The sequence below is a fragment of the Oncorhynchus gorbuscha genome, linkage group LG21, assembly GCF_021184085.1.
Source record: "Oncorhynchus gorbuscha isolate QuinsamMale2020 ecotype Even-year linkage group LG21, OgorEven_v1.0, whole genome shotgun sequence".
Lineage (NCBI taxonomy): Eukaryota > Metazoa > Chordata > Actinopteri > Salmoniformes > Salmonidae > Oncorhynchus > Oncorhynchus gorbuscha.
The window spans coordinates 29378015-29402381 of record NC_060193.1 but is presented as its reverse complement, the minus strand read 5'-3'; the positions used below and the strand labels follow the sequence as shown (position 1 = coordinate 29402381).

Genomic DNA, 24367 nt, shown 5'->3' with positions numbered 1-24367 from the left:
TACTTTTACTTTTGAGACTTAGACTGTCATGTTTACATGAATTCTGATTATTTCCAGGGATAGATCCTGAACATCCTGAAATATATGTAAATATCTTTGTTAGAAATTATATTATATTTCCCTTGACGGAGTAATGCAGAATGTAAAAAATGGCTCAACTCACCCCACTCTCCCCTACAGTAAACGCACTCAAAAATGTAAGTATATTTAAAACCAAAAACTTTTACTCAAGTACTATTTTGCTGGGTGACTTTCCCTTTTACTTGACTCATTTTCTATTAGGGTATCTTTAGTTTTGGGTACTTTTTCCACCACTGGTAACATGTTCAGGTGCTAAACACTTCATGATAACAATTCTAGGCCTAGGAAATGATGGGTTAGCACATTATACTGATTGACTGATTATCACACGCCGAAATAACATGTGGGCAATCACCTTCTTGTTGTTGCGCTTGATGTCATAAGGGTCCAGCATCTCAAAGTTTCTAAGTAGCGAAGAGAGAAAAAAAAATCGATACACAAGAACAGGAAACAAGTTAACACAAAAAATGATCATGATGTCATTTTCAAAGGTTAAAGAAACCATAACATAATGCCTGTTTATGTTCATGTCTAAGCTATCCACAGACGGTACCTACATCCTGTCCGGGTGGAAGTGGTGTAGAAGGGCACAGAAGGCCAGGCCGTTCCTCCAGGATGTGCTGAAGTTAGTGATCTTGACCCCCTTGTGTTCTTTGGTGGCCTCCTGACACCACTCCAGTAGTGACTGGCTGGAAGTGACCAGGCCAGGACTGGCCATGAGGCCCTAAAACAACACAAGATCAAATATAATAGGTCAATTCGGAGTTAAATCTAGGTGGCACTTCATTTTATGGTATTGAAATGACCAGGTATCACACAGCAATAACTACAAAAAAAGTGTTGTTTTGTCATTGACAAAATTGACATTTATGATGGTGGTAAGGAGTCGACATTTATGTTGGTGGTAAGGAGTCAACATTTATGATGGTGGTAAGGAGTCGACATTTATGATGGTGGTAAGGAGTCGACATTTATGATGGTGGTAAGGAGTCGACATTTATGATGGTGGTAAGGAGTCGACATTTATGATGGTGGTAAGGAGACAACATGTATGATGGTGGTAAGGAGTCAACATTTATGATGGTGGTAAGGAGTCGACATTTATGATGGTGGTAAGGAGACAACATGTATGATTTATGATGGTGGTAAGGAGACAACATGTATGATGGTGGTAAGGAGTCAACATTTATGATGGTGGTAAGGAGTCGACATTTATGATGGTGGTAAGGAGTCAACATTTATGATGGTGGTAAGGAGTCAACATTTATGATGGTGGTAAGGGTAAACATTTATGATGGTGTTACGGGTAAACATTTCATAAGTCAATGATGAAACAAAATGGATGGTGGAAGATTGGTCAACTGATAGAACTATAAATAGCGTACTTCTGGAGAAGCAGCACTGTCTTGACCCATTTCCTGAGAGTTTGCAGGTCTGCGTTCAGGCGTTGTTGGCTCCTCTGCTGCCTCCTGCTGCCTAAAAAGAGAAAGACGGGGATTTAATATGACTTGACTACGCAGCAACAATGTTTTGCTCTGGATTTTGTTGTTCAAACTGTTTAGTAGCAACACATTTAAAACAATTGCAATGGATGAAATATATGGCATATTCTCAAACAGTTCATTTTCATGCAAGCATAGTAGCAGTAGAATTATAAACAACTAGGGGAGAGAGTGGTAAGTTGAGCTAAAGGGGTAAGTTGAGGTCCCCTTGTTTCTAATCATTATACCAAAGATTTAGGAAGAGGTCATCATTCCATGGAGTACGTGAAGAAAGAACCCACATGGGAAAAGGTACAAAGCAAGTTAGGATTCCCACTAAGACTCATTCATTGCATTAGAGGTTTCATGATGCTTGTATCTAAACCAAAAGGAGATCTTTAAAGATCAGTTGGGGTCTCTATAAGCTTCAATATGCGGTCCTTAACCTAGTATGAAAGTGCATCCTTGAAGCTGTATGGGAAAATATAGTCAAAATGTATGTTGAGCCAATAGCCATGGTTGGGGTAAATTGAGCCAATAGCCATGGTTGGGGTAAATTGAGCCAATGGTTGAGCCAATAGCCATGGTTGGGGTAAATTGAGCCAATGGTTGAGCCAATAGCCATGGTTGGGATAAATTGAGCCAATGGTTGAGACAATAGCCATGGTTGGGGTAAATTGAGCCAATGGTTGAGCCATTGGCAAGTGTTTTCTTCCCAGACATAATGCAAGGCATTATCACTGGGGTATGAGGTAACAACAGGGCCTGGCTTATGTTATACGTTTTTTTTAAAGTACAAAGTGTTTGTTCGGTGTTAAGCCTGTGTTAAAAGATGCTTAAAATCATTAAAAGACAAAAAGCTATTTATGATTGTGCTGAATTGTGTTTGGGAGATAAAGATAGACATGATTTTAAAAAGGTAGTGGTAATATTTAATTCAGTACAGACATTTGTAGGCGGCTTGATTTACCCCGTCCCGCGGCTCGATTTACCCCGTCCCGCGGCTCAACTTACCCCGTCCCGCGGCTCAACTTACCCCGTCCCGCGGCTCAACTTACCCCGTCCCGCGGCTCAACTTACCCCGTCCCGCGGCTCAACTTACCCCGTCCCGCGGCTCAACTTACCCCGTCCCGCAGCTCAACTTACCCCGTCCCACGGCTCAACTTACCCCGTCCCACAGCTCAACTTACCCCGTCCCATGGCTCAACTTACCCCATACCCGGAGTAAGTTGTGCCAAATTACCACTTTTTTGGACAAGCTATGTTTTCAAAACGGTCATGTTTACATTAATTCTGATTATTTCCAGGGATACACAACATCCTGAAATATATGTAAATATCTTTGTTAGAAATAATACATTACTTCCCTTGACGGAGTGATGCTGATCGTTAATGTCTAAACTTACCCCACTCTCCCCTACATGTAAATGCACTCAAAAATGTAAACACGTCACGCAACCACTCTTTTGCACATGTGTGTCCAACATAACATACAGTACCTCTCTTCATCTAAGCCACCGGCAGCTACGTCTACTGACTCAAAGCCAAAGTCCACCTCTTCAACCCCCATGTATTCTCTCTCTATCTCCATCTTCTCGGTCTCTTTGGCTCCCTTAACATGTAACCAGTCGTCCTCAGCTGGTGTAGCAGTGGTTGGAGAGGTCTGGTCAAGAACTTCTGCCTCTGATCCCCTCTCAATGTCCTCACTAACAGTGTCGGCGAAGAACTTAGGGGTTTCTGTGAAGGACTCAGTGGCAATGGCAGTATCTGTAAAGGTCAAGCTCTCCATGCTCTCCTCCAGTCCCTTCTCAAAGACAGTTTCTGCCTCTGAACCCCTCTCAATGTCCTCACTTACAGTATCTGTGAAAGCCACAGTGACCATAGCGGTATCTGTGAAGGTCCAGCTCTCCCCACTCTCCTCCAGTCCCTTTTCACAGACAATAACTTCTGGTGATATCTCCTCTGAGTGAAGAATTGTGACAAAGCTCCCTTCGGAGACCATGCTTGAGGTTAATGATATTGAACCCTCTGTGGCTTCCTGACTGGTGACTTGTTTGTCTTCCTGAGAGAGAGACAACGAGTCCTCAAGGGAATCTGTCTGCCTAGTGAATGAGGAGTCCATTGAAGGAGTTCCATCGGAAAAAGAGGAACTCAGGCGTTTTTTCGAGCGGGGAACTGGAACAGGCACGCTTGATTGTTCTATGTTTAGTCTACTCCTCCTCCTACGCAGAGGAGCAACCACCACTTCACCAGATGCTGCAGGCTGGCACCCAGGGGGTACGGGAGGAAGACTACTGCTCCTCTTGCTGCGTCGAGGTGGTTCCAGCACAGAGGCTGAGGCTGCAAGTGAACGTCCTCTCTCTCTGGCAGAATCGTTGTCATCCCCACTAGAGGCATGCCAGGTCTTTGGTCTGGTAGCATCTAAATGGACAGGTGGGGTCGAGTCTCGTTTCCCACGAGGCTTTGGGACTGGTAAGTACTCCTGCTTGTCCTCAGTCTTTACTTCTGGCGCAGTGTCCTCTGTCGATACCTTCTGAGCTGCACTGTAATGGAAAACTGTAATTTATGCGCTAATTTGGTGTATTATCAACAGTAAAATACCGTGAAGCATGACACTGCAGTTATACTGTAAATTATGGTGCATTGTGGGAAAGTGTTGTGGGTGGGGAAATAATTGGTGTATTTTGAATGGTACTGTAATTCCATTCCAAAGAATACAGTACCGTACTGTATTTTGGGAGCGCCAAAAACCATTTGACCACTAGTGGGTGCATGGTATTGTTGTTTCTGGCTCATTAACATATTTTGAGGCATGTCTTGTAAGAGGCTATATTTTTTGCACCTGTTCGAGAGAGCTGTACCAATTGAACTGGTATGTGGTAGTAGTGCCCCATCAAATTCAAATATATAGGGGACAGGATTGGAGTTGCAACAAGTCTTAAACCTTTAATGGTTTTTTGCCTTGTCCTTTTGGTCTGTTTTGCCCTGTAGTCATAGCCTGTTTAGAAGCCTTTGTTAAGGCCTCTAGAAGTGGAAGTGATATAAAACACCAAATATTTATTTGATATGTTGCGATATGTAAACACATTACCTAGCAGCCAACCTTCTCGCACCCATCCCATGTAATTACAGTAAAATCATGTGAAATACAAACCCAAATCCCCACAATGAATTTCATTCTTCCCTCCATCCATCCATCCATTCATTTATCCATTCGATTACGGCAGCATTGACTTTTTTTCATGGTATAATACAGTCAATTCTACGGTATTGTATGGTATGTCATTGTACAGTAATTGCTTTGATACTGTTTTAAGATTACAGTAGGTGTACTGCAATATGAAATACATGAACTTACTTGTCAATGAGAGGCCTATAAATTACTGTCAAATTCACGGCAACCCCTTCAAAGTGTGGCTTTTCTTCAACTGGCTCAGTGGCCATTTCTGTAACTTTCTGAGACTGCATCTCAGTCTCAACCTTTTCAATCGAGTCTATCATCAGATCCTCTATCTGGGATGGTGCTGCAGACCCCTGGTTGGCAGCATTCAGGGCCTCTACAACCACATCTTCTGCTTTGCCTGATTCCACTGGGGGAGAATTTGTTTTCTTGCTGCGCCTTGGCGGGGCTATTTTTCTGATGATCAAGAGGGGGGCAGTCTCTCTCACACCAAAGTCTGTGTACGACTCTGTCGGTACATGATCTGGTGTTAGGGGGACAGTTGTGACCTGACCAGTAGCACTCTCTAAATCGTCAGCTTTCTGTCGATGTTCGGTAGAGAAAGATGCTTTCCTTGTGCGCTGAGGTGGAATCAGCTTGGTGAACGCCTGGGCAATCAAATTCTCTGGCTCATCAGCCTTCTGAGTTGGCTGTGGTAGAATCAGTTCAGTGGCTCCCTGGCCAAGTTTCTCTGAAGGTTCTGCACTGGAGGCTCTAGAGGTTCTCCTTGGGCGCGGAGGTGGGACCAGGCTAGTTGCCTGTGTTGATGTGTCTTTAGTGAAGCTTTCCTTTCTCCTCAAAGGTCGGTGTGGAGACTCTGCTGGAAGACTACGGTCTCTTTTCTTAGTACGGCAAGGAGGGACCACTTCTGTGTGCGCCTGGACAGGGGCCTCAGCTTTCTGTTGGGGCTCTGTTGAAAGACTACGGTCTCTTTTACTGCCAGGCCGTGATGGGACCACCTGAGGAGCTGCCTGGGCAGCGAAACCCTTCTGATCATCAGCTTTCTCTAGAGGTTCTGTTAGAAGATTACTGTCTTTTCTCTTCGGACAGCAGGAAGTGACTACATCAATGGGCTTCTGTGCAGACACATTCTCCGATTTTTGTTTGCGCTCTGGACTGAGGCTGTCTTTTCTCCTTAGATGCTGTGAAGGGACTACATTAAATACAATCCCTTGATCATCAGCTTCCTGTTGAGTTTCTGGAAGAAGACTTCCCTCTTTTTTCTTCACACGATGAGGAGCGACCAGTTTAGTCGTTACCTGTGCAGCGACATCCTGGGTAGCCACACTTCCTTGGCCATCTGCTTTTTGTTGAGACTCTCGTGGAAGGGATCTTTTTTTCTTTCTGCCTCTCTGAGAGGGGTCAACTTCTGATTGTGTTTCAACTGAGGTGACTGGGGTGACAGTCTGATCATCAGAGGGTTTATCTGGTATGGGTACTATATATTCTTCAGACTTGTCCTCTACCAGCAACTTGTCTGCAGTAGGTTGTGAGGTAGGGCCGGAGGCTTCTTCTGTGATTGTGTGTTGGGGGCTTAAAGAAAAAGAAATACAGTCATGACTCAGGTCTTGCTATAGAATTAGATTCCATTCCAGGCCTCACTTCTCACTTTAAACAACGTTTTCTGTTTAATTATTTTTTTTTTTTTAAACAACCTTTCAACAGTGATTTTTCACAAAAGCTACATTCCATAAGCCAGCAAATGACTACATAGAGACAGTTGCATACCCAAGTCCACAGAGGAGACACTGAACTGTTACAAGAGAACAACTCAACAGTGACCAGTATTAACTCATACAAATCGTCCATGTTCCTTTGCTTGAATTACAAACATGCGCTCACACACATATATTTGTTACGCGTCTGACATAGCAACATAAACAGCGCAAAGACACTGATGACCTGGACCCACAAACAAGTGTCTTAAGCGGCAAGAAGCAGCTTAAACCCATCCAAAATTCTGTACTGTAGACTTGTCCATCACAGTTCACTGAGTAGCAAGCATTGCTGAGCAAAACATTATGCGAACAAGAGACAATGTTACAACTGCAAGTAAACGAATTTGGATTCTCAAGCCGTGCAGGCAAATAGTTCCAAGACGGGTTTGCTGCCATGACACTCACCCCTTGTCCAGGTGTGATGAAGGTGATAATTCTGTCTTGATAGGTGACCTTGCTGAAAAAACTTCAACATCATCCTGCACTTTGAATGTTGACTTCTCCCCTATTTGTGCCCATGAGTCAAGGGTAACCTCTTCTTCCCCAGTTACCACAAACTCTCCTCTGGAGATCTCAGTAAGGTCAGCCTCCGTCAACGGCGGCCATTTTCTCATACTGCTTGGGCCTTCGACTCCAATGAACCCATCCTCACTGTCTTGTCTCACTGCCGATGGAGAGTTGGATTGCTTGTCTTCCACCGTCAACAAGGGTGGCTCAGGTGTGGTTGGGAGCTCTATAGTTGGATTGGTTTCACCCTCAACATGCGGTGCCTCTCCAGACACTGCTTCCTGAACAAGGATAGATATATCTGGGACAGGATCAGAGGAGCTCTCTGATGGGACTGCACTGTCCTCTGGATCCACAACACCACTGTCTACATCTTCTGTTGGAGGTGAACCAGACGGACCCAAAATGGCTGCTACTGTTTCATAACTGTGAGAGAGGGATACTAACAGTAAGTGAGGGATTGAACCCTAAAACAAGAGTGATACACATTTGGAGCATGCCAACCATACACAAAGTCTCAAGTCTTCTCAGAAATCAAGGCGAATAAACACAGATCGCTCAAACTTCAATCATCAAGAAATTGATTTTATTAATCGCATACGAAAGTTGCTCGGTTCTAAAATTGAACCAAACAGTGATTTTTCAATCCAATGAAGATCAAAAATAGAAAATGCCATCACATGCAAACAGAAATATAAACAACTCTAGTGAACATGACTGTGATACTGGTGAATATAATGACCTTCAGTGGACTCATGAGTCAGAATGCTTCTACTTTCTAAAATGAAAACACACTACACATTTTGCCTCACACCAATCTCCCACTTACCCTCTGGAGAAGACATCAACAATATTCTGTAGAAGGCCAGAGGCCTCCTCTGGCTTCTCTGCCACAGAACCATCAGCCTCCAGCACCTCCCACCCCAAGACTAGCTCTGGTTCTGACACTGCTGAGGGCTTTGGGATCTCCTTAGGTGTGGACTTCTCTATTTGTGGGCTGCTGAGGACACTAACATGAGAGGTGAACATTGAAAAGAACATCCCCACAGAATCCATGCCACACACAGAAAAACACACAGTCGTTGGCATGCACCACAATGACTCACCCGTCACAAATTCAGTAAGAATTTCAATCCATAATTATTGACCGCCATATAAGAGGCTCACAGACCTAAAACGCATCTCAGATGCAGAGCATCTTGAAAATGACCAAAAGCCATGCAGTCTTTAAAACTAACTTCTCAGTGTTTCCAGATTCCTAGAATGAATTACAATAAGAGTGAAATAGTTTTCCTTTCAAAAATGATAATTAAGTATGTTATAAAGCAGCTTTTCTCTGTTGGAATGGTATGGGCGTATCCCAACAACAGAATGGTGTGTACCGGTCATAGAAAATATTCATGCGAGTAGAACGCTGATTGGCCAGCTCATAGCAAGCACTTTTGAAACAGTCTGTTTGAGATAGAAGTTACCGGTGGGATTTTTCTCTCTCTCATTTATGCATTGGCCACAAATACGATTATAAGATCAGTCGACAACATTATTTGTCAACAGAATATTCACTTTTCAAAGTGAGATTTTCCCTGGACAGTTAGTTCAGAGATTTTCCAGAGCTCAAATACCTGGCTTTCCAGTGGCCATGGCAGACCAAATAAGACAAACAACAACACATCACTACCACTACAACTGCAATCCATGCAGAAAGTAATATGCTCAAACACTTACCCCTTATCTAGAACATACTCTGCTGGTTCTCCAGCAACCTCTTTCTCCTTTGTCTGCATATCTGTCTCTTGAAAACCAAAAGCAAAATAATGTTGCTTTCCACTTGCAATGTGAGTCACTGGAAATAGAATATGACATTCTTAACCACACACGTCTTACCATGTGCCTCTACAGACTCTGGACTGTGAGGGGGCACAGATGGAAAACCAGGAACGCTTGCTGCCTCGGGGCAAGATGGTGCCAGTGCAACCATAGTTTTAAGGCCTTCATCTCCAACTGCACTGCCTAGGTCAGGCTTGGAAAGTACAGTATCCTCTGACCTATCCTTCAAGGGTTTTTCATACAATGGCTGCATAGAACTCACAGATTCTTCTCCCCGAGCCAGAGCTAATTCAATTGGCTGTCTAGAAGGTAATCCAGCTACTGTAGATTCATTTGTACAAGATGGGTGTAGAGCAGACATGGTTTGTTCTTCCATTGCTTTAGGTTGTGGTAAGGACAGGAACCCAGGAGTGAGACTCTCACGTGCCACTATATTTTTCATATTTCCTTTGAATTCTGCTGACCTATCTTGGATTCTTATGGTCTCATCTTTCAGTGTCTTCTCAAACAGATGCTTCTGTTCAACCTGCGAATTTCCTGTTGGGACTTTGGCCGTAGTTGGCAAACCTGGTAGACTGGAGATTTTGGGGCACGATTGTGTGAAATCCACACTATTTACTTCCTTCTTAGGTTGTGGTGCAGAGGGGAAGCTAGGAATCCCGTCTGTTTCTGTGCAACATGGCACCAAAGCAACCATTGCTCTTGTTTTGTCAATGTCTTCTTTAGCCCCCTCAGTGGATGCAAAACCAGGGAGACTGGAAACGTTAGGGAAAGTGGGCATAAGACTCAACATACTTATATCTACCTCAGCTTTGGGATGTGGTGCAGAGGGGAAACCAGGAATACTTGCTGCAGTAGGGCATGATGGTACCAGATCCACCATTCCTTTCATTTCTTGTTTGTCTTTTTCTGATATTTCCATTAACAAAATCAGCTTCTTCATTTGCTTCTCCCATAATAGTTGATGCTCCTTGGGTGGAGCTGTGTGCCAATCTTTTCCTTCAGTTTGCTGTTTGGATGGGAAACCTGCAATACTGGAGACATTTGGACATGAAAGACAGATGATACTTGGTCCATAATATACCTCTTTGGGTTGTGGTACAGATGGGAAACCAGGGGTACGAGCCACTTTCGGACAAGATGGTACCAGAGATACTATTCCTTTCATCTCGGCTTTATCTATTTCTGATCTTTCCGTTATCACAACTGGCTTCACCTCCATGTGCTTCTCCCATAATGGCTGATGATCCTCATGCAGATCTGTGTGCCAATAATGTTTGTCAGTTCGCTGACGGGATGGGAAACCTGCAATACTGGAGACTTTTGGACACAATGGCAGAAGGTTGACAATACTTGGCCCATAATAGACCTCTTTGGGTTGTGGTACAGATGGGAAACCAGGCACCAGAGACATTTTTGGACAGGATGGAACTAGAGCCACTATTCCTTTCATACTTTCTTTGTCTATTTCTGATCTTTCCATTATAACAACAGGCTTCACCTTCATTTGCTTCTCCCATAATGGCTGATGATCCTCAGGCTGATCTGTGTGCCAATCTTTTCTGTCAGTTTGCTGACGGGATGGGAAACCGGCAATACGGGAGACTTTTGGACATGATAGACCGATCATACTTGGCCCATAATAGACCTCTTTGGGTTGTGGTACAGATGGGAAACCAGGGATACGAGCCACTTTCGGACAAGATGGTACCAGAGCCAACATTTCATTCATATCTTGTTTCTGTTGTTCTGATATTTCCATCAATAACATCATCTTCTTCTTCATGTGCTTCTCCCATAATGGCTGATGATACTCAGGCTGATCTGTGTGCCAATCTTTTCTGTCAGTTTGCTGACGGGATGGGAAACCGGCAATACGGGAGACTTTTGGACATGATAGACGGATCATACTTGGCCCATAATAGACCTCTTTGGGTTGTGGTACAGATGGGAAACCAGGGATACGAGCCACTTTCGGACAAGATGGTACCAGAGCCAACATTTCATTCATATCTTGTTTCTGTTTTTCTGATATTTCCATCAATAACATCATCTTCTTCTTCATTTGGTTCTCCCATAATGGCTGATGATACTCAGGCTGATCTGTGTGCCAATCTTTTCTGTCAGTTTGCTGACGGGATGGGAAACCGGCAATACGGGAGACTTTTGGACATGATAGACGGATCATACTTGGCCCATAATAGACCTCTTTGGGTTGTGGTACAGATGGGAAACCAGGGATACGAGCCACTTTCGGACAAGATGGTACCAGAGCCAACATTTCATTCATATCTTGTTTCTGTTTTTCTGATATTTCCATCAATAACATCATCTTCTTCTTCATTTGCTTCTCCCATAATGGCTGATGATACTCAGGCTGATCTGTGTGCCAATCTTTTCTGTCAGTTTGCTGACGGGATGGGAAACCGGCAATACGGGAGACTTTTGGACATGATAGACGGATCATACTTGGCCCATAATAGACCTCTTTGGGTTGCGGTACAGTTGGGAAACCAGGCACCAAAGACATTTTTGGACAGGATGGAACCAGAGCCACTATTCCTTTCATACTTTCTTTGTCTATTTCTGATCTTTCCATTATAACAACAGGCTTCACCTTCATTTGCTTCTCCCATAATGGATGATGATCCTCAGGCAGATCTGTGTGCCAATCTTTGCTGTCAGTTCGCTGACGGGATGGAAAACCTGCCATACTGGAGACTTTTGGACACAATGGAAGAAGGTTGACAATACTTGGCCCATAATATACTACTTTGGGTTGTGGTACAGATGGGAAACCAGGGATACGAGCCACTTTCGGACAAGATGGTACCAGAGCCAACATTTCATTCATATCTTGTTTCTGTTTTTCTGATATTTCCATCAATAACATCATCTTCTTCTTCATTTGCTTCTCCCATAATGGCTGATGATACTCAGGCTGATCTGTGTGCCAATCTTTTCTGTCAGTTTGCTGATGGGATGGGAAACCTGCAATACTAGAGACTTTTGGACATGATAGACTGACAATACTTGGCCCATAATATACCTCTTTGGGTTGTGATACAGATGGGAAACCAGGAGTCCGAGCCACTTTGGGACAAGATGGTACGAGAGCCACCATTCCTTTCGTCTCGGCTTGTTCTTTTTCTGACCTTTCCATTTTCAAAACTGGGTTCACCTTCATTTGCTTCTCCCAAAATGGCTGATGATCCTGGGGCAGATCTGTGTGCCAATCTTTTCTGTCAGTTTGCTGACGAGATGGGAAACCTGCAATACTGGAGACTTTTGGACACAATGAAAGAAAGCTGAGTATAGTTGGCTCAAAATATATCTCTTGGGGTTGCGGTACAGAGGGGAAGCCAGGAATCATGGATGCTTCTGGGCAACATGGCACCAATGCAACCTTTGCTTTCATTTTTTCAATGTCTTCCTTCCTAAATTTGTCTTTTGGAAAAACTTCTTCTTTCTTACTCTTCTGCAAGTGCTCAAACATAGGCTTGGTGTCAACAAGCCACTTTAATGTTGTAATCCCCTCAGTAGATGTGAAACCAGGGAGACAGGAAACTTCAGGGAAAGTGGGAAGACTCAACATATTGGGTTGTGGTGCAGACGGGAAGCCAGGGATCCTTGCAGCGTCAGGACACGAAGGCCACATTGAAAAGTTGGTTTTAATTTCTTCTTTGTCTACCTTTAAGCTGTCAATAATGACTTTCCTATCCTTTAACGGTATCTTGAACAATGAGCTCTGATCAACAACCCACCCTGCTTCCCTATCCTTCTCAATGGATGGAAAACCAGGGAGACTAGAAACTTTAGGGCAGGAGGGAACAAGATTCACACTACTTGTCCCCACTTCAGCTTCTGGATGTGGTGCAGAGGGGAAACCAGGAATCAGGGATGGTTTTGGGCAACATGGCATCAAAGCAACCATTGCTTTCCTTTTTTCACTGTCTTCTTTTGATGTGTCCTTTGGAAAACGAGTTTCTTCTTCTTTCTTCTTCTTTTTCTCCAAGTGCTCAAACATATGCTTAGGGTCAACAAGCCACTCTAATGTTGCAGCCCCCTCAGTGGATGCGAAACCCGGGAGACTGGATACTTTAGGACAAGCGGGCACAAGACTCAACATACTTAGATCTACCTCAGCTTTGGGGTGTGGTGCAGAGGGGAAGCCGGGAATACTTTCTGCAGTAGGGCACGATAGCTCCACAGTCACCATGTGTTTCATTAGCTCTTCTTGTAATCTGTCCAAATGTGGACTGGACCTAATGGTCACCCCTTCTTTCCCCTTCACTGTCTTCTCACAAATTGCCTCAGTGTTGACTGTACACTCCTCTACCTGACTTTCAAGAGAAGGGAATGTGAGTGTGCCAGCCACTCTTGGCATTAGATCTGCCATGTTAGGTTCCCTCTCTACCTCGACTTCTTTGGACAGGTGTGTAGACGGGAAGCCTGGAATGCTGGCAGTTCTTGGGCAAGATGGGACTATATCTGCCATAAGTCTCACCATGTCTCTCTCCTCTTTTGATCTATCCATGGCTAGCTGTGGACCGTCCTTTGTTGGTTTCTCCCATAATATGCTCGTGTCCACTGGGCAGTCTTCCAATTGAGCTTCTGAAAAGGATGCTTGAGTGGATGGAAACCCTGGTGCACTGGCAACTCTTGGTGATGATGAAGCCATATTTTGAGGTCTGAGAAGAGGGTAAACCAAGGTCAGAGGTGACTATAACAACCATGAAAGCAGCGTTTTCAACTAAGAACAAAGCAATCAATAGGAAATGACCATCTAAATCAATCACATACAAACCAAAACTCATGCTCAAACATGATCTGACCATTCACAAAAATTACAATTAATAATGCAAACATTTCAATCAAGATAAAGTCAATCTAGGTGTATAAACACCACACAATCAAATGTAAAGGATTTTTTAAAATCATGCTTGCAAAAATGTATTCTGAACAAAAATATAAACGCAACATGCAACAATTTCAAAGATTTTACTGAGTTAAAGTTCATATAAGGAAATCAGTCAATTTAAATATACAAATATACAGATATGCATCTGTTGGTCACAGATACCTTACAAAGGGTAGGGGTGTGGATCAGTAAACCAGTCAGCTCGACACATCTCCTTCACATAGAGTTGATCAGGCTGTTGATTGTGGCCTGTGGAATGTTGTCCCACTCCTCTTCAATGGCTATGTGAACTAGACAACATTGTCGTACACGTCAATCCACAGCATCCCAAACATGCTCAATGGGTGACATGTCTGGTGAGTATACATGCCATGGAAGAACTAGGACATTTACAGCTTCCAGGAATTGTTTACAGATCCTTGCGACATGGCCTTGCGTTATAATGCTGAAACATGAGGTGATGGCGGCAGATGAATGGCGCAACAATGGACCTCAGGATCTCGTCACGGTATCTCTGTACATTTAAATTGCCATAGATAAAATGCAATTGTGTTCGTTGCCCGTAGCTTATGCCTGCCCATACCATAACCCCACCGCCACCATGGGGCAACTCTGTTCTCAACGCTGACATCAGCAAACCGGTCGCCCACACGACACCATACATGCTGTCTGCCATCTGCCCAGTACAGTTGAACCTGGGATTAATCCGTGAAGGGAACACTTCTCCAGCGTGCCAGTGGCCATCGAAGGTGAGCATTCGCACACTGAAGTCAGTTACGATGCCAAATTGCAGTCAGGTCAAGACCGTTTATGACAATTTGTGCTGAAATGATATTTTTGTGCAAACCCACAGTTACATCAGCTGTCCGTGTGGCTGGTGTTAGACGATCCCGCAGGTGAAGAAGCCGGATGTGGAGGTCCTGGGCTAGCGTGGTTACACATGGTCTGCGGTTCTGAAGCCGGTTGGACGTAGTGACAAATTCTCCAAAATTACGTTGGAGACAGCATATGGTAGAGAAATTAACATGACATTCTCTGGCAACAGCTCTTGTGGACATTCCTCCAGTCAGCATGCCAATTTCACACTTCCTCAAACCTTCAGACATCTGTGGCATTGCGCTGTGTGACAAAACGGCACATTTTAGAGTGGACTTTTATTTTCCCCAGCACAAGTTGCACCTGTGTAATATGTCAGGCTGTGTCAAGCTGCTTAATCAGCTACTTGATATGCCACACCTGTCAGGTGGATCGATTATCTTGGCAAAGGATAAATGCACACTAATGGATGTAAACAAAGGTGTGCACAACATTTTAGAAACATTTTTTTGGTGCGTTTGGAACATTTCTGGGATCTTTATTTCAGCTCATGAAACATGGGACCAACACTTTACATGTTGCATTTATATTATTGTTCAGTATATATATTCATCAAAATTGTAACTGATATTGCAAAATAAAGTCTAGAAGCACAAATCTTACAATATACGATTTCATACCATTCCTGTATTTGGCTAATGCTCTGTTTAAGTTATGTTAAATCCAAACTCCAAAAACAGCCATAGGAATGCAACACCATGCAGATCAACACGACTAAACCAACACCATGCTGGCAGTTAGTGAGGTTGAGCGCTGTGGCCCTTTCACACTTACCGCATCTCATAAACTTTCACCTGCCTAGCCACAGTAACCTCTTCCTTCCCAGAATGCTCTATTCCAGAGACTGACTCTGAGACTTCATCTACCGCTTCTTCCTCACATATCATGTCCAGGTCTTCTACAACTTGATACTCTACTCGTGCCACAACCTCACACGCCATCTGGCTTTGTGAAATGTCTTTTGGCTCATTGTCAACAGCTGCTCCCATCCTATACGGTAATGGCTGTCCCCCTTGAGCGGGAGACTGACACGAAGGGCTGAAAGAGAGTGACAGGAAGTGAGAGACCAAATAAATGGGAAGAATTACACAGTGAAAAGCACAGGGCATGCACCTTGCAAGAATAGTGCAAAAACACAGTAGTGTCAGTCAGATGTGGAGGAGATGGTGCACAAGCATTATTGTAAGCAGCCAAACGAGAACAGCTGCACTCCTGCAGCAAACCAACACAACCCACCTCTCTCTGACAGTCAAGAACAATGGCATGTCTGTAGGAATGGAGTGCCACATTCGGCAGTGCAAGTGTCTGAAAACAGAGTTGAAATGCAAGTGTTTCATACTCTATCTGACAGGCAACTGACAGGCAGAGAAATGTGCTTTAAAGTCTCACAAAAGTGCCATAACGCAGATTTAGAATAGTCTGCTCTCCTACTCCCACTCACTCACCCTCTTTCTAGAATGCCCACTTCTTGCGCCTCATATCTGGTCTGAATGACACCCTCTTCCTTGAGCCTCTCCAAAACTGAGCCATGTTTAAATTCTTGTTTGTTCTCATTCACCACTGATTCGATTCGTTTGGGTTTGTGGCTATGCTCTGTGTGGCCCTCCTTGCAGTCATATATCTCCTCTGCCCATTCCATCCTTTCACCTCGACTTGACTGTTGACTTATAGACGAATCACTGTCGAGAGGCGTTTGACAACGTGTCGATGGAAAGCCAGGGTCAATGGCCTCACTTGGGCAAGATGGCAACATAGACACCATTCCCTTCTCTAATTCATCATGAGTGGGAGCCAGAGACGGCACTGTTTTCTCTTTCAGTGACTTTTCCAAAAATGGCTTCTCCTCCACAGGACACTGATGAATTGGAGGATCCTCTTGATTTTGCGTCTTTGTGGATGGAATCCCTTGGACATGTGTAACCATTGGGCAAGTTAACAAAAGACTGGGCATGTTTGGCTCTTGTTCTTCTATAGGCCATGGTGCTGATGGAAAGCCATGTATACTAGCGTCTTTTGGGCAAGATAGTAGCATAGCTGCCATTCCTTTGGCATCATCTGATCTACTGACTCCAATAGCTGGAATCTCTTTCTGTGTTTGCTGCCATAATGGTCCATCTTCTACAGCCCAGTTCTCTACTAAAACCTTATCTACTTTCTCTGGTTGTAAAGAGGGAAAGCCAGAGACTTTGGCAACATTGGAGCATGATGATTTATCTGTAGCAGTGATGTATTGCTTTGTCTTGGGTCTTGGGGCAGAGGGAAAACCAGGTATTTTGGCTTCTTCTGGACATGTTGGCTCCAGGGCCATCATATGTCTGTCAAACTCTTTGTCATCTTTTAATCTACTCATAACTGGTGATGAAAGTACAGTCACAGAGAGCCTCGTCATGCGTGTGTCTCTGTAACAACAGTCTCCCTCAAATGGAGAGCATTCCAGAGTCTCCAGAGTATTAGCAACCCTCGTTGGTGGTGTCTCCCAGAGTACACTCTTGACTGTTGGCCAGCCCTCTACATAAGCGTGATCAGACGTGACTGACTGTCTTGAAGGGAAACCAATTATACTAGAAACTTCCGGGCAAGATGGGGAAAGATTAGTCATGCATGGCTTTTTCTCGGCTTCAACATGAGCATCTTTTGCTCGTGGACCCGATGGGAAGTTAGTAAGGGTGGCTTCTGCTGGGCATGACAGCACAATACTTGTCAATATTTCTCTGTCTCTAAATGACATTTCCTCAGATGGACAAGTCTGAAGAGATGGGAAACCTGGATTCAAAGCAAAACATGGACATGATGGTATAAGAGATAACATTGCCTTTATCATGACTTTGTCTCTGTAACAACAGTCTCCCTCAAATGGAGAGCATTCCAGAGTATTAGCAACCCTCGTCTGTGATTTCTCCCAGACTACACTCTTGACCATCGGCCAGCCCTCTACATAACCATCATCCAACATGATCAATTGTCTTGAAGGAAAACCAATGATACGAGACACTTCCGGACAAGATGGGAAAAGGGAAGTCGTGCATGGCTCTTTTTCTACTTCAACGTGAGAGGCTTTGGCTTGTGGAGCCGATGGGAAGCCAGGAAGGGTGGCTTTGGCTGGGCATGATGGTACCATACTTGTCATTATTTCTCTGTCTCTGAAAGACATATCGTCAACTGGAGAAATCTGGAGATTAAGTCCCTCTCCTTTCCTCAAAGATGTAACCCACAATGTCTCCCAGTCAACATGCCAGCCATCATGTCCTGCCTTGGATGGACGTCTTGAGGGGAAACCTGAAGCCCTTGAATATTTCGGGCAGGTGGGCCATAGACATACCATGCTTGGGATCACCTTAACATGAGCCCTATCCGACTTGTGCCGTGACGATGAGGGAAAGCCTGGAATGGTGGCTTTTATTGGGCAAGGTGGTAACATAGACACCATAATTGTAATCATCGCTCTCTCTTTGAATGATAATGTTTGCACTGGACAAAAGGATAGTGTGCCTCTATTATTTAATGGCCTCTCCCACAGTGGCCTCTTGCCTGCACACCAGCCATCTTCATCTGAATTGATAGGAAGTCTTGAAGGTAAGCCAGAAACTTTAGAAACTTTAGGGCAAGTCTGCAGAAGACTGATCATGCTTGGTGTGTCTGCAAACTTCTTCGCAGGTACAGAGGGAAAGCCTGGATTCATAGATCCTTCAGGACAAGATGGCATCAAAGCAAATATTGCTTTCATTTTGTCTTGCTGTGATCCGTCTTTTGGAAAAACGTCTTCCTTATGGTCAAACATAGGCTTGGGGTCAACAAACCACTCTAACGCTGTAACCCCCTCAGTGGATGCGAGACCCGGTAGGCTGGAAACGTTAGGGAACATGGGAACAAGACTCAACCTATTGGGTTGTGGTGCAGATGGGAAGCCAGGGATCCGAGCAGCATGAGGGCATGATTGCCTCAAAGGAATGTTGATTTTCATTTCCTCTTTGTCTGCTTTTGAGCTGTCAAAAATGACTTTCCTCTCCTTTGGTGGTCTCTTGTAAAATGGCCTCTCATCAACTACCCACCCTGTTTCCCTATTCCCCTCAATGGATGGAAAACCTGGGAGACTAGAAGTTTTAGGGCAGGATGGAACAATATGCATCATACTTGGTGTCTCCTCAGCCTTTTTGCGTGGTGCAGAAGGGAAACCAGGAATCATGGATGCTACTGGGCAACATGGCACCAAAGCAAACATTGCTTTCATTTTTTCAGTGTCGTCTTTTGGTCGGTCTTTTGGAAAAATGTCTTCTTCCTCTTCCTTCTTTTGCAAGTGTTCAAACATAGGCTTGGGGTCAACAAGCCACTCTAATGTTGTAGGCCCTTCAATGGATGCGAAACCCGGGAGACTGGAAACTTTTGGGCAAGCAGAAACAAGACTCAACATACTAAGATCTACCTCAGCTTTGGGATGTGGTGCAGAGGGAAAACCAGGAATCCTGGCCTTCTTCGGGCAAGATAGTAACATATCTACCATGTTATTTGTAACGTCTTTGTTGTCATGTGGCATTGCCTGTACCAAAGAAACTGTTCTTTTCTTAAATGGCCTCTCCAAAAGTGTTATCCAGTTAGCATGCCAAACAACATTTTCAGACTTCTGCAGATGTCTAGAAGGTAAACCAAAAACTCTGGAAAATCTAGGACAAGTAGGCAGAAGGTTCATCATAATTGGCTCTTGCCTTGGTGCAGAGGGGAAGCCAGGAATACTGGCTGCTCTTGGGCAGGATGGTGTAAGAGCAAGCATGGTGCTGGCCATTTCACTATCATTATAGACTGTGCCAACATTATCGAATAATCCTGACCTTTTTCTTGGTGAAATGTTCAAATAATCTTTATCTACTGACCAATCTGGTGCCTGATTCAGATCCAAAGCTGGCAATCCAGAAACAGTCGATACCTTTGGGCAAGTAGGCACAAGATTCACCATACTTGGGGTTTCTACTGATCTCTGCCTTGGTGCAGAAGGGAAGCCAGGTACATTGGTTCTCCTGGGGCAAGATGGTACCATAGCTACCATATGTTTCAGATCTTTATCATGAGCTGGAGAAATGTCTAGAATTCGCACACCCCTTTCCCTCAACGGCTTCGCCCATAGTGGCACTCTGTCCACAAGCCAATATTCATCTCTAGACCTGATTCGCTCTATAGAGGGTAAACCTGAAACCTTAGAAAGTTTAGGGCAAGTAGTCAGAAGACTGATCATACTTGGTGTGTCTTCTAGCTTCGACTGTGGTGCAGAGGGGAAGCCAGGTATACTGGCCTTCCAGGGGCAGGATGGTGACAAAGCTACCATTTTTTTCACAATTTCCGTATCATGATAGACTGTGTCAATATCGTCCAAATGGAACTTTGATTCTTCTGGCCTTTCTCTAGATGGCAAGAGTAACTCTTTATCAACTGGCCACTCTACTGTTTGTGTCTGTTCGATAGCTGCCAATCCAGGAACGCTAGATACCCTTGGACAATTTGGCATTATGTTAACCATACTTGGCTCTTGCCTTGGTGCAGATGGAAAGCCAGGAACACTAGCCTTCCTTGGGCAAGATGGTAACATGGCCACCATATTTTTCATTAGCTCATTGTCCTTGTGTGGCATTTCCTGCATTAGACATGCTGTTCTCTTCCTCAATGGTCTCTCCAAGAGTGGCCTGCTGTTAGCATGCCACTCAACATTTGCAGACTTATTTGGCTGTTTGGAGGGTAAACCAGAAATTCTAGCCAGTCTAGGGCAAGTAGGCAGAAGGTTAACCATATTTGGCTCCTGCATTGGTGCAGAAGGGAAGCCAGGAATACTGGCCTTCCTGGGGCAAGATGGTACCATAGCTACCATATGTTTTACCATATATGTTTCATGAGCTGGATAAATTTGTTGAATCGTTACATCCAATTCCCTCAATGTCTTCTCCCAGATTGGCATTCTGTCCACAATCCAATTTTCATGTCTAGACATTGTTGGGTGTTTGGAGGGTAAACCAGAAATTCTGGCCAATCTAGGGCAAGTAGGCAGAAGGTTAACCATGCTTGGTTCATACCTTAATGCTGAGGCGATGCCAGGAACACTGGCTACGTTTGGGCAGGATGGTTTCAGAGCTGCCATGTTTGTGACCACTTCACTATTATGATCGACTCTGCCATCATTCTCCAAATGGAACATTGATTCATCAGGCCATTCTCTGGGTGACAGTGACTTTTTGTCAACTGGCAATTGTACTATTTGTGTCTGTTCTATAGTTGCCAATCCAGGAACTTTAGATACCCTTGAACAAGTAAGCATTATGTTAACCATACTTGGCTCTTGCCTTGGTGCAGATGGGAAGCCAGGAATACTAGCCTTCCTTGGGCAAGTTGTCAACATGGCTACCATGTCTTTCAGAATTTCAGTGTCTTTGAATGCCATTTCCTGATCTTGTAAAAAAGGTCCTTCTCTTTTCTTCAATGGCTTCTCCCACAGTGGAATGCAGTCCACTTTCCAGTCAATATCATCTGAATTGTTTGGAAGTCTAGAGGGTAAACCAGGTACTCTGGGAAGTTTATGGCAAGTAGGATGAAGACTGAGGATATGTGACTCTTGACTTGGCATAGATTCTACACCAGCCTTTTCCAGGCAAGATGGTAAGAGAGGAACCACAAGTTCATTGTGCTCATATGACGCTGCATGTGCTACAGAAAGTGAAGGGATCAGCTCAACTGTTTTCCTCAATGGCTTTTCTATTATTGGCCGTCTGATAGCATGCCAGTAGTCAGGTTCTGACTCAGTTGGATGTCTAGAGGGTAAACCAGAAACTTTGGAAAGTTTAGGGCAAGTAGGAAGAAGATCATACTTCATGATCATTCTTGGGGATCCTAGCCTCTGCTTCAGTTTTGAAGGAAAGCCAGGAATACTGGCCTTCCTTGGGCACGATGGTAACATGGCTACCATATATTTCAACATCATTTTGTCTTTATATGCAATGGTAAGAGTGGAAGAAATTGGTTGAATCATCACATCCATTTTCCTCAATGGCTTTTCCCACAGTGGCTTTCTGTCCACAAGCCAATCAGCATCTCTAGAACTGATTGGCTGTTTGGAGGGTAAACCAGAAACCGTAGAAAGTCTAGGGCATGTAGACAGAAGACTGGTCATACTTGGTGTGTCTACTAGCTTCTGCCTAGATGCAGAGGGAAAACCTGGAATCCTGGCCTTATTCGGGCAAGATGGTAACATATCTACCATATTTTTGGTAAGTTCTTTGTCCTTTTGTCGCATTTCCTGCACTACAGAAAGTGCTCTGTTCTTCAATGGTCTCTCCAAAATAGGCCTACTGTTAGCATGCCAGTCAACATTATCTGACTTAATTGGCAGTTTAGAGGGTAAACCAGAAACTCTGGCCATTAAAGGGCATGTAGGCAGAAGGTTAACCATATTCAGTTCAGATTCAGAAAACTTTCTTGTCCCAACATTGGACAATTTAGTAGGCTCTTGCATTGTTTCAGATGGGAAGCCAGGAATACTGGCTGTTTTGGGGCAGGATGGTTTAAGATCCACCATTTTCTTGACCTTTTCACTATCATTATAAACTGTGCCAACGTCCTCTGAACGGACCATCAATAATTCTACTTCTTTAGGTAACTTATTAAACAGAGCCTTTGTATCTACTGGCCAGTCTGCTGTCTTTGCCGGGTCTATGGTTGGCAGTCCAGGAACTCTAGATACCCTTGGGCAAGTTGGCATTATGTTAACCATGCTTGGCACAACCTGAGCTTTGGGCCTTGGAACAGATTGAAAACCAGGAATAGTACTCTGACTTGGACAAAATGGGACAAGCACTACCATACGTTTCAACATTTCTTTGTCTCCATACACTTGGTCTAAAGCAATTGACGACGAAAGCTCAATAACCGTCTTCTCATCATGTGGTCTCTCCCATTTCAGCTTTTTATCCTCCCTCCAACCTACAGCCTCTGCCCCTTCAGTCTCCTTTGTTTTCCTGGAGGCCAAACCAGGTGCACTGGATACGCTTGTGCAAGTTGGCACTAGATTCACCAAACTTGGTTCCGTTTGTGTTTTGGGTGGTGGTGCTGGTCTTTCTGTTTTGGGTGGTGGTGCAGGTCTTTCTGTTTTGGGTGGAGGTGCTGGTCTTTCTGTTTTGGGTGGAGGCGCTGGTCTTTCTGTTTTGGGTGGAGGTGCTGAGGGGAACCCAGGAACACTGGCTACCCTTGGACAACTTGGCAACATGGAAGCCATACTTTCCATTACTTTCTGGTCCTCATCCAATGTTTCAGGGGCAGGGGTGATAATTGGTGTTCCTTTCAGGGGCTTCTCCCATAATGGACTCTTATCAATGGGCCATTCTTCGGGTCGGGCCTTATATCTGTTCCTAATCAATGTCGATGGGAAACCAGGGTAACTGGACACTTTTGGACAAGATGGCAGCGAGGCAGCCATACTTTTAGTTCTAAAGGGACAGGGGACACCAAGGATATATGTCAGAGGAAAGGTGCCAACTGGGAACTACAAAACATGTTCTTGTGTTTAAATAACTAGTGGGACCAGCCCTTAATATTTATTGAAATGCAAACCTATAAGGTACATAAGTACTACATGTCTTCAGGACATGCTAACATGTTTTAGAACTAGTTGAATGACTGACACATTGAGGAACAGGGGTATGTAGTGATTGTGCACCATGCCACACTTACCCCCAATCCATGGGTACCCCTTGTTCTTTTGAACATCTTGAACCTCTTGTTGTTTTGGGAAAATATTTAGGAGCATCTTTCTTAGGGACCAGTGTCTGCCCCTGCTCTTTCTTTGGGTCTTTCTCCTTTGGCAGACCCCTCTGCGACACTCTGTACGGCCGTGTGGTCTGCAACTCAGTGAGGTGGGAGGGCGGGGCCATCATCCTCTGCTGCCCACTGGTTACTGTCACAATCTGTTCAGGCTCTGGTTTGGCTAACGGTGTCCCTATCTGCATGGACATCTTGTTCAAGTGACTCCTCGTTCTGTCAAGTGACTTCATGGATGTGACTGTGGGCTCGGGTAAGCCAGGCCTTTGCATGGGTGCAAAAGGGAGAGGTTGCTGGTGTGTTGGAACTGGGAGTGCCCTGATTGACCTCTCCTCTGCCTGACTTTTTGCAATCGGTTTTGGCATCTCAAAATATTGGAGCCCCGGAACAGAGGGTGCTCGGGGGCTAAATGGCAGGAGAGGGGTCATGCTCTCAGGTCTGAGGGACAAACAAATCAAGGTCAGAGTTCAGAGGTCAAGGAAGGGGGGGAGATTGCATCTCCATAGCAACAACGCAGTGAAAAGCAGGCAAGGTTCCCCATATCAAGCACGGTCAGAGGTGCTACTGTAAGGGGCACAAGCACAATCTTTGCCAAGGATTTTACTTTAATTCTTTGGCATACTTCTAGAGTTAGCATACTACTAAATTGCACACAAAGTAGACAAACAGCAAGCACTCAGTCAAAAAAAGTAAATCATGTACGACAATCACTGGGCCAAGACGAGCAGAGATCTCTCTATGTATTTAAAATGTTTACATTTGACCCTTATTTAACTAGGCAAGTTAGTTTTTAAGAACAAATTCTTATTTACAATGACGGCCTATTGCAACGGCATTGCAGCTTGAGGAAACTTGATACACTATAAATCTGCCTACCAGAAACTAATACAATCGTTTTGGTTTCACTATTGACAACCAGGTAGTTTCTAATGAATCTCAATATTTCAGA

At 44.3% G+C, this 24367-nt stretch overlaps 1 protein-coding gene across 9 annotated transcripts in view; it reads right to left on the bottom strand.

The window, feature by feature from the left end:
- The window catches only part of LOC124008818 (EH domain-binding protein 1-like protein 1), a 66417-nt gene that overhangs the window by 6503 nt on the left and 35547 nt on the right, over positions 1-24367 (bottom strand). For 3 of the 9 annotated variants that reach the window (XM_046320385.1, XM_046320387.1, XM_046320388.1), the window contains 11 exons: positions 15868-15936; positions 15406-15669; positions 8892-13525; positions 8733-8799; positions 7837-8016; positions 6906-7433; positions 4921-6315; positions 3062-4105; positions 1467-1557; positions 639-805; positions 437-485 (listed from right to left, as the gene is read on the bottom strand). In XM_046320385.1, the coding sequence (XP_046176341.1) occupies positions 437-485; positions 639-805; positions 1467-1557; positions 3062-4105; positions 4921-6315; positions 6906-7433; positions 7837-8016; positions 8733-8799; positions 8892-13525; positions 15406-15669; positions 15868-15936 (8488 nt within the window). Of the gene's footprint in view, positions 1-436; positions 486-638; positions 806-1466; positions 1558-3061; positions 4106-4920; positions 6316-6905; positions 7434-7836; positions 8017-8732; positions 8800-8891; positions 13526-15405; positions 15670-15867; positions 15937-16076; positions 18641-24367 lie in introns of those variants that run through there. The other 6 variants (XM_046320384.1, XM_046320383.1, XM_046320382.1 and 3 more) reach the window with 6 other exon arrangements.